Source organism: Manis javanica, chromosome 14 (assembly GCF_040802235.1).
Source record: "Manis javanica isolate MJ-LG chromosome 14, MJ_LKY, whole genome shotgun sequence".
Lineage (NCBI taxonomy): Eukaryota > Metazoa > Chordata > Mammalia > Pholidota > Manidae > Manis > Manis javanica.
The window spans coordinates 14,382,648-14,392,651 of NC_133169.1; the positions used below are offsets into that span (position 1 = coordinate 14,382,648).

Consider the following 10,004-nt stretch of genomic DNA (forward strand, 5'->3'; position numbering starts at 1 on the left):
GGTGGTAGCAAGATCACCTCCCCACCACCGCGGTGTCAGTAAAGGCTGTGCAGAGAGGAGTTACAAGGCACACTAGCCCCGTGCAGCCAGGAAGTACCAGCGGAGGCCTGGGGGACTAAGAATTCCTGCCCTGCTGAGCAGTAAGGAGGAGCTCCTCTCCTCAGTGTCAGCAGAGGCTGAGAGGGAAGTCTGGACTTCTACTCCCACCTGGCAGTGGCCAGACAGTGACCCCTCCCTCTGCTGCACAGGTGTCAGTGAAAGGTGCTAAAATATAATGTTTAAGTAGGATACAAATTCTTAATATATAAAATGTCAAGGTTTCAATCAGAACTCACGTGTCATACCAAAAATCAAAGACATGAAACTGAATGAAAAAAGACAACCATGGCATAACCAAAAATGAGATGACAGAAATGTCAGAATAAACTGAAAAATATTTTAAAGCAATGATGATAAAAATGCTTAAACAAGCAACTGTGAACATACTTGAAAAATATAGAAACATAAAAAAGCCTCAGCAAAACAAATAAAAGCCTCAGTCGATACAAAGAAAAACTAACTAGGAAAATTTTTCATTTGTTACTGAAACATAATTGACATCAAATGGAAATTTTAGAAGTGAAAAATGCAGTAACTGAAATAAGCTCAGTTGGTGGGTTCAAGTGCTGGGAAGGGGGACAAATGGAGGGAACAAAGGGAAAAACTATTAAACTTGACAAAAGAACAACAAATTACCCGATCTACAGAGAGAAAAAAGGCAGGAAAAAAAAGAAAATAAGGAAGCTATGTGACTATAACAAAAGAACTAATATTGGTGTTACTGCTGTCCTGAAAGGAGGCTTTTTCAGACACAGCCAAAAAAGTACATGAAAAAATAATGGTCCCAAACTCCTCAAATTGGTGGAACACATAAACCTACAAATTAAAGGAGCTGAAAGAACTCCAAACAGGAAAAACCTAAAGACATCCGCACCAAGACATATCATCATTAAACTTGTAAAAATGAAAATGTTTAGACAGGAGTCAGAGAAAAATGACACCTTATTATATTACAAGGGAAAATAATTCACATGACAGCAGAGATTTCATCAGAAAACGTGGAGGCCAGAGGGAAGTGGTATAATATTTTTAAAGTGTTGAAAAAAAAAAATAGCTGTCCATCCAGAATGCTGTATGTGATCAAAATACACTTCAGGAATGAAAGGGAAGTAAAGACATTACCAGATGACAGAAAACTAAGAGGTTACTGACCAGGAGACCAACCCTAAGGAATGGCTAAAGGAGATTCTCTCAACAAAGAAAAAGAAACGATAAAGAGAAATACGGCAACATCCAGAAGGAAAAAAGAACATAGTAAATAAAAATATGGGTAAATGTAATTAACCTTCTGTCAGGTAGCTAGGCAGACACGAATGGGTCCTGTCCTCACCTGAACAAAGTCCTCCCCGTCTCCACCTAACCCCTTGTCACCAGATGGCAGAACAGGCCCGAAACCACTCCTGTTTATGGTTCAGTCTCCTGCTTTATAAAGGGTCAAACAAGATATTAAAAACCCCAACAGGTCTTCCAGACCATGACCACCAACACAGTTTGGCCGTAAGCACACTAAGACCCAAGAGGCGACCAAGAGTTACCTCAGGGTTCGTTATAGTATAATCATAATAAATTTACATTGCCATTTTCCACTCCTCACCACTGTGCACGCACCCATGGCTAGCCCCTGTACCTGCACAAGGGCACGCACAGGGCCAAGGCCCCACAGCTGCTTGTGGACATGGATCTGGCCCTTAGTCATGGCACTGGCCTGTATCACTGCACGCACCCCTAGGCTAGTCCCAGAAGCTGGGCATCTGTAAGTCACAGGCTCCAGACTCTCATCACAAGCATCCACTGCTGTGTACGAGCCCAAGACTAGCCTCTGCAGCTATACAACTACACACCACGCCAGGGCCCCCAGATGCTGCTCCCACAGGGCTGAATCTGACCCCAATTCTCGTCACTGGCCTGTAGCACTATGATCACCTGCAGTTACCCCTGCAGCCAAATAAATGCATGCTGACAGCTAAGGCCCCTAAAGTTGCTCACGGGCCCAGATCTAGCTGACTCCTGTCACCAACCTGCATGCCAGCAGCCATAGCTTCCACGACCAACCTCTACTGCCATGTACATGCGTGGCTAGCCACTGGAGTCATGGCTGAAAGCCTGGGCCTCTGAGCTGATCATCTGCCCACTGGCAGCCCCAGACACTGCTGCTGGCTCTGTCCCCCACTACTGCGCCCTTGTCTGCAGCTGACACCTGCCACGCCATCAACATCTCTAGCTGGCCCCCACAGCCAAGCACGTGCACATCATTGGCTCTAGCCACGACTGCTGCCTGCCTCGATCTCTAGCCACAGGACCCGGAAGCACTGCTGAGGACCCAAACTGCCCTTGAAATGATGGTGGACCACCCACAGATCTCGCCAAGGATCACATAGGTGTTGATGTCATGGAACCCATGCCTCAAAAGCAGATACTAGGCCCCACCCCCTACCTGGAGTCACCACACACCTTCACACTTGGCACCCCAAACCACAGCACACTCCAGTATGCCCCCACCTGCAGGCTAAGGTCTTTTTTTATGGAAGTCAGTCCATAAAGTCTGGGAGAGGTGCCTGCTTCTTCAAATGCACAGCCATCTACACAAGGCTACAGGGATCACAAAGACCCAAGGAAACAAGACACTGCCAAAGGAAAAAGGAAACTTCCAGTTAAAAAAAAGGAAAGAAATGGAGATTCATGAACTGCCTGACAAAAATTCAAAATAATTGACTTAAAGATGATTGTAGAGTCATAAGAGATCAGAGACACACAGTTTAACAAAATCAGAAAAACAATTCAAAAACAAAATGCAAAGTTCAATACATAGAAAGAAACATAAAAGAGCCAAAAAGAATTTTTGGCAGAGAATACAATGTATGAACTGAAGAATTCCATAGAGAGCTTCAACAACAGACACGACATCTGCCCACTGGTAGGCCCAGACATTGCCAGGCTATACGCCACTCTTACAGCTCAACAATAGACATGACCCATGAGGAGAAAGAATCGGTGAAATCAAAACCAGATCATTTGAAATTATCCAGGCAAAGTTGCAAAATGGTAAAACAATGAGAAGGAATGAAGAAAGCTTATAGGACTTATCTGACACTACTAAAAATAATAAAAACTCAAACAAACAAAAAAACACCCCAGACTACACTTTACGGGAGTCCCAGAAAGAAAAGAGAGGGAGGAAGGGTCAGAAAGCTTAGTAAATTAATGGCTGAGAACTTCCCAAACCTGGGGAGAATTTTGGACATCCAAGTTCATAAAAACTCACTGGTCCCAGAGAAATTCAACCCGAAGAGACCTTCGAAAAAACACAGTATAATAAAAGTGTCAAAAATCAAAGACAAAGTGAGACTCCTGAAAGCAGCAAGAAATAAACGCTCGTCACCCACAGAGCACCTCCATGCGGCTACAGCAAATTTTTCAGCAGAAACCTTACAGGCCAGAAGAGAGCGAGATGATCTATTCAAAGTGCAGCAGATAAACTGCCCACCGAGAATACTTCACCTGGCAAAGCTGTTCTTCGGAAATGAAGGAAAGATAAAGAATGTCCCAAACAAAAGCTAAAGGAGTTCTTCACCACTAGACCTACCATACAAAAAATCCTGGAAGGAGTTACTCAAGATGACATGAAAGGATGCTAATTACTACCAGGAAACATGAAAATCATTAAGGTTAAGTATGTAGTCAAATTCAAACACTCTAATACTGCAATATGGTGGTGTATTATACTGTAACTATAAAGTTTAAAGGACAAAGTATTAAAGATAACAATAACCACAATAACTTGTTACGGATACACAATACAAAAAGACGTGAATTCATTTTATGTAAGGTTCATGGTAACCACAAAGCAAAACCTACAGTAAATGCACAAAAATAATGAGAAAGGAACCAAAGCATACCACTATGGAAAAAAATCATCCATTCATAAAGGAAGACAGAAAGAGGTACAAAGGAGCTATAAAACAAACAGAAAAGAGTTAAGTTGGCATTAGGAAGCCTCTGCCTATCAATAACTACTGTAAATGGATTACATTCAACCATCAAAAGGTACACAGTGGCTGGATGGATAAACAAGACACAATTACATATAAGCCATCTATAAGAGACTCACTTCAGCTTTAAGGACAACACATGGATAAAGATATCCCACACAAATGGAAACCCAAAGAGAGCAGAGGGAGCTATACTTGAATCAGACAAAGTAGATTTTGAGTCAAAAACTGCAATAAGAGACAAAGTCATCCTAACAATAAAAGGGTCAATTCATTAAGAGACTACAATATTTGTAAATATATATGCAACCAATGTCAGAGCTGAAGGGCCCCCACCAGTAAGATGGAGAACTTCCGGCTTCTCTTCCGGGTCCTCGGTTCCCAACGGCGCCACCTGAAGACCAATCACCTCTCTCCCCCCTCCCACTCCCAGCACCTAGCCAATAGCCACCAGCCCCATAGAAGTAACACCACAATCACCCCATGCCCCTTCCTATATAACCCAGCACCTTTCCCTAATAAAGTGGATTTCTCCGGTGAATTGCTGCTGTGTGTCGCTTCTTTCCTTTCAAGAGTACATATATATGAAGTAACTACTAACAGATCTGAAGGGAGAAACAGACAATACAGTAATAGTCCAGGATTTCAATACCCCATTTTCAATTATGGATAGGTCTTTTGGACAGAAAATCAGTAAGTAAACACTAGACTTGTACCAAATGGACCTGACATACACATAGACCATTCTACCCCATAGCAGCTGAATATACATTCTTCTCAAGCACACACACAACGCTGTCCAGGATAGATCATCTATTATGCCACAAAACAAGTCTTAACAATGTAGAAAGACTGAAATCATATCAGGTATCTTTTTATACCACAAGGGTATGAAACTAAAAATCAGTATCAGGAAAACTGAAAAATTCACAAACATGCAGAAAATAATCAACACATTTCTGAAAAACCAGTGGGTCTAGGTCAAAGAAGAAATAAAAAGGGAAATGAAAAAATATCTTGAAACAAAAGCATGTGGAAACAGTAAAATCCAAAATACAAGGAATTCATACAACTGAACAGCAAAAAACAATCTGATTAAAAAATGAGTGAAGGACTTGAACATTTTTCCAAAGATATACAAACGGCAAACAAGTACATGAAAAGATGCTCAACATCATCAATCATCAGGGAAATTTGAATCAAAAGCAATGGGAAGTCACTCCTTCCAGTCCGAAAGGCTATTAGAAAAAAGACAAAAAATAGCAAGTGTTGGTGAGGACTGAGACAAAAGGGACTGCTGGTCAGAATGCAAATTAGTGTAGCTACTATGGAAAAGTGTGAAGGCTCCTCAGAAAATTAAAAATAGAACTACCATATAATCCAACAATTCCACTGCTGGGCATTTATCCAAAGGAAACAAAATTACTATCTCAAAGACATACCTACACCTGTGTGTTCAGTGCAGCATTATTTACAATAGTCAAGACATGAAGACAACCTAAGTGCCCACTCATGGATGAAGGGATAAAGAAGCTGTGGGACATATATACAATGGAACATTATCCAGCCATAAAGAAGAAAGAAATCCTGCCATTTGAGACAACATGGATGGACCTTGAGGGCACTATGCTAAGTGAAGTAAATCAAACACGGACAAATACTGTATAACCTCACTTAGACATGGAATCTAAATAACTAAAGTCATAGAAAGTTTTAATTTTTGATGAAGTTCAATTTATCAGTTTTTTCTTTTATGAACTATGCTTTTTTTTTTTAATCAAAAAGAACAGACTGAAAAAAAAAAAAACAGACAAGTGGTTGCCAGAAGCAGAGGGTGGGTGGGGTAAGTGGGAGAAGGTAGTCAAAACGTATAGACTTCCACTTATAAGTGTAAGATAAATTCTACCCGAAATAAGCAGGCAAAGAGAGGCAACAAAGGGCCAAGTAATTTATTTGAATGCCCCCGGGCGAGGTTCTGCGGCCGGCTGTCACAGGCCAGGGAAGTCACGTGAAAGTAGACAGACAGCGAGTTTTTAAAGACGGTAGGGGGAGGGAGAGCTTAGATTTACAGTGGCACAGGATTGGCTAGCCCAAGGCACATTTTTCAGGTTGGGAGGGGGCAGCAGTCGGGGACTTTGGCACGTCATCAGTGCCTGATGTGCTCACCCCTCCTCCCAGTGCCTTCGATCTTACAATAAGATTATCGAGTTCTGTTGATATACTGTACAGCATGGTAACTATACTTAATAATACTGTAGTGTATATTTGAAAACTGCTAGGGGTAAATCTTAAAAATTCTCAACACAAGAAAATAAAAATTTGTAACTGTGACAAGATGGATTTACTGTGGTAATTGTTTTACAAATACATACACATATCTAATCATGTTGTACATCTTAAATAATGCAACGTTATATGTTAATCATATCTCAATAAAACTGTGGGGAAATTTTTTAAAATTAGTTCTCACAAAAATTTGCATACCATTCACTGTTTACTACTACTTACTACCTACCCCACAGAACTGACCCGATGTTTGCTAATACTCTCAAAACTCAGTGTAAAGATCACTTCCTTAGGGAGACCTTCTGTGATGCTAAAGTCAAAAAGTTATTCTGAACTTTATGTGGAAAGGCAAAGAAACTAAAATTGCTAAAGCAATTTTGCAAGACAATAAAATGGGAAAAACCAAATGGCTCAATTTCATGACTTATTCTATAGCTATTAGTATTCAAAACTGGCAGGAGAGACAGATCAATGGAACATAACAGAGAATCCAGAAGTAGAGTCACACAAATTTGCCCAACTGATTTTTGACAGTGGTACAAAAGCAACTCGTTAAGAGAAATAAAGCTTTTTCAGCAAATGGTCCTAAAGCAAGTAGACATCTGAAGGCAAATTCTGGCACGCTAAGACGCCACACCCCTGAAGATCCAATCACCAATGGCCAGATGGAAGTACCGTCCCTTAAGATCCAATCACCAAAGGCCAGATGGTTACAGCACCCCTTAAGATCCAATCACCAACGTCCAGATGATCATACCACCCCCTTAAGATCCAATCACCAATGTCCCCATAGCAGAACACACCTTACCCCTACTCCGTAAAAACATGCTTCCTCACTCACATGCTGCTGCTCTACCCCTGGAGACAGCCATTCTCTCTTTCAGCCATTAAAATCTCTTGCGTGGGTCTGTGCCTCCCTGAATTATTTCAGGGTAGGGAGGGTTGCGGCGAGATACCCTTCTAACATCCACAGGGAAAAAATAAACCTCCACATAAGTCATAAGAACAAATACTCAGTCCACAGCAACTATCTGACATATTACCTATTTTCCTTACTTGTCTTACTGATTGTGTCTTTCCTGATTAGAGGATAAGCTCCATAAGGACAGGACTTATCTTTATTTTGTTCACTGCTATTCCCAGAGTATAGAATGATGCCTGGCACATAGCAAGTATTTAATAATTATTTACTGAAAAAGATTATGCAAAATATAATATGATGTACAATTATATACATAACATATAGCTATATTATATGATGTGAAATAACTATAAACTCAAAGTATCAGTGACATTCTCAGTGTCCTAAAACTGTTCATTGCTGCTTTCTAATAAGACATTTTAGTTTTATGTGTCACCACAGACTGATGCTTGTCGTAAAATAAAAAGACACTCTTGGTAGTGTATTTAAATAAAGATTTTCCCTCAAGTCTTAACTAAATTATAATTACCTTATTTAAAGCATGTCCAACATGAGGGTCACCATTTGCATAAGGAGGTCCATCATGAAGACAAAATTCTGTCTTTACTTTTCTTTCTCTTTGCCATGAATAAAGCTCTGAAAATCCACATTTCTGTTTAAAAAGAACAATAATGTCTGAAAGTCATATAAATACATACTCCTGAACCTTACCATAGTAACAGCCAACTCCTATTTTAACCCCATCCCGATGTATTCCACTCTAAAACTGAAAAGGCGAAGTTTCTAAAACACACATCTGAGTAGTCATGTCTTAAAACTTTTAAATAGTTTCCTCATAGACTTCAGACATTAAAGTCTAAGCTCTTTACATGGTACACAGGATGCTGCAAAGGTTTAGTATCACTAAATTCTTGGGCACTTTCAGCACTCCCCAGCCTCTGCTTTGCGGTCCAGCCATGCTGAAGGAACTGCAGACCACCTCTCCACACTTACTCCTGATACGCTCTGGCCTCGACGCCAGGCACTCTCTAAATATGAACAACACTCAGTGCAGTCCCAATCCTCTTTCCTTACACGCTGTGTGTGCGCCTTTTGCCACATCACTTTGCCTTATTAGCCCGCTCCCTCATTTGAAAAAATGTTAACACCCATTTCACAGAGCGGAGCCCGTGTGAGAGTTAAATGAGAAAACATTTGAAATTGTCACAGTTCCTGACATACAAAAATACTGAATTAAAACACTTCGAAAAATTAGATGGCCCAAACCGGGTTATGGGTGTAGAAAACCAGATAACTGTTGTAAGAATATTTAGGCTATGCAAAATTCAACCAATAAATCTTAAATATCAGGGATCTTAAAGACTCCAGAATTAAGAAACTAACAAGTGCATCTCTGCCTTAAGTTCAGTCCAGTCTAACAAGGAAACAGACGCACAGTGTAGGAAGGGGACTCAGGAAATCAGTACCGCTGCTTTAGCCTTCAAACGAGTCCTAATTCCATATAGAGACCTGTTGATACCACAAAGGTGAGCTTCAACCTTTCCACATCACAGAATTTTTACTTACATGTGTACACGTCAATTTACTTTTTGCAAGCCACGTGAAAAGTGCCAAAATGCAACTTGTGTTGCCTAGGCTAAAAATGGGACTTAATTCAATGCTGCCATCTGAGCATCTCTAGTTTACGACCTTAAGGTTCTGCTCTGGAACCTGTCAGCACTGAGGGGTCTACCTGGAGGTTTCTTATGTTTTCAGGCCATCAAACATGTGGAAAGTGGACGACTTCCAACTACCGGATCACAACCACCCCCGCCCCAAGTGGCCTGGAGCAGGAGGCCCGGCCCCGCCCCGTCCGGGGTGAGGGTCGGCCGCCCGGGTGTGGCGCCCGGCGGGGCCCGCTTCCCTCCGCGCGCAGGCTCAGGCCTCCCTCTCTAGGCCCCGCTCCTCCGCTCCCGGGCGGGGCGGTACCTGCTGGATCTCCAGCTCCGTGTCAGGCTGCTGGCGGCCCAGCAGCTTCATGGGGAAGCTGGTCTGCGGCAGCAACACAGTGTCCCGGAATCTGCCATTACTCGAGTTCTGCAGCTGGTTACTGGCCCCGGTCACCGGCCGTACCAAAGGCCTCCCTGTCGTCCCTTGCCACCCTGGGAGACAGGGAAGGCGGGGCGGCACCCACAGATTCCGGGCCGCGGCCAGACCCGCTGCGCCCGGCCCGCGAGTGCACAGCCCCCAACGCATGGCGGGCCACCCCCCGGCCTCCCCGTGAGCGCGGGATCTTCGCCCTCACAGGGGCTCTGGGGTACAGGGACCCCGCAGAATCTCGGCGAGGCGGCGGGAGTGCGCACGCGCGCGAGGCACCGACCGCGCAGAGAGCACGGAGCCGCCTCCAGGTCTTGGCTGCGACCGTCGCGGGGCGGGGCTGGCTCCGAGGGGCGGGGAAAGGTGTGGCAGGCGTGGAGCGGCTCCGACTTAATCACAGTGCCCACCCAGTCTTTTTAGAAATATGTATTTCATTTAACCCAATATATCCAAGATAGTATCATTTCATCATGTAATTAACATAAAATCAAAGATAAGTTCTGTCGCATTTTTTTCTCTTCATAGTAAGTCTTCGGAATTGGTATGCATTTTACACATAGGGCGTCTCTCAGTTTGGATTAGGAATTTACCAAGTGCTCAAGTTCACTGTGCTAATGGCTACTTTGGTGGGC

At 42.8% G+C, this 10,004-nt stretch overlaps 1 protein-coding gene across 1 annotated transcript in view; it reads right to left on the reverse strand.

Annotated features, from left to right (window-relative positions):
* Window positions 1-9,666, reverse strand: part of IARS2 (isoleucyl-tRNA synthetase 2, mitochondrial) — a 50,522-nt gene extending 40,856 nt beyond the window's left edge. The window contains exons 1-2 of the mRNA XM_017640599.3: window positions 9,265-9,666; window positions 7,826-7,948 (exon numbers count right to left, since the gene is read on the reverse strand). Of these exons, the coding sequence (XP_017496088.3) occupies window positions 7,826-7,948; window positions 9,265-9,531 (390 nt within the window). The 5' untranslated portion in view covers window positions 9,532-9,666. The remainder of the gene's footprint in view (window positions 1-7,825; window positions 7,949-9,264) is intronic.
* Between the last annotated feature and the right edge of the window lie 338 nt (window positions 9,667-10,004).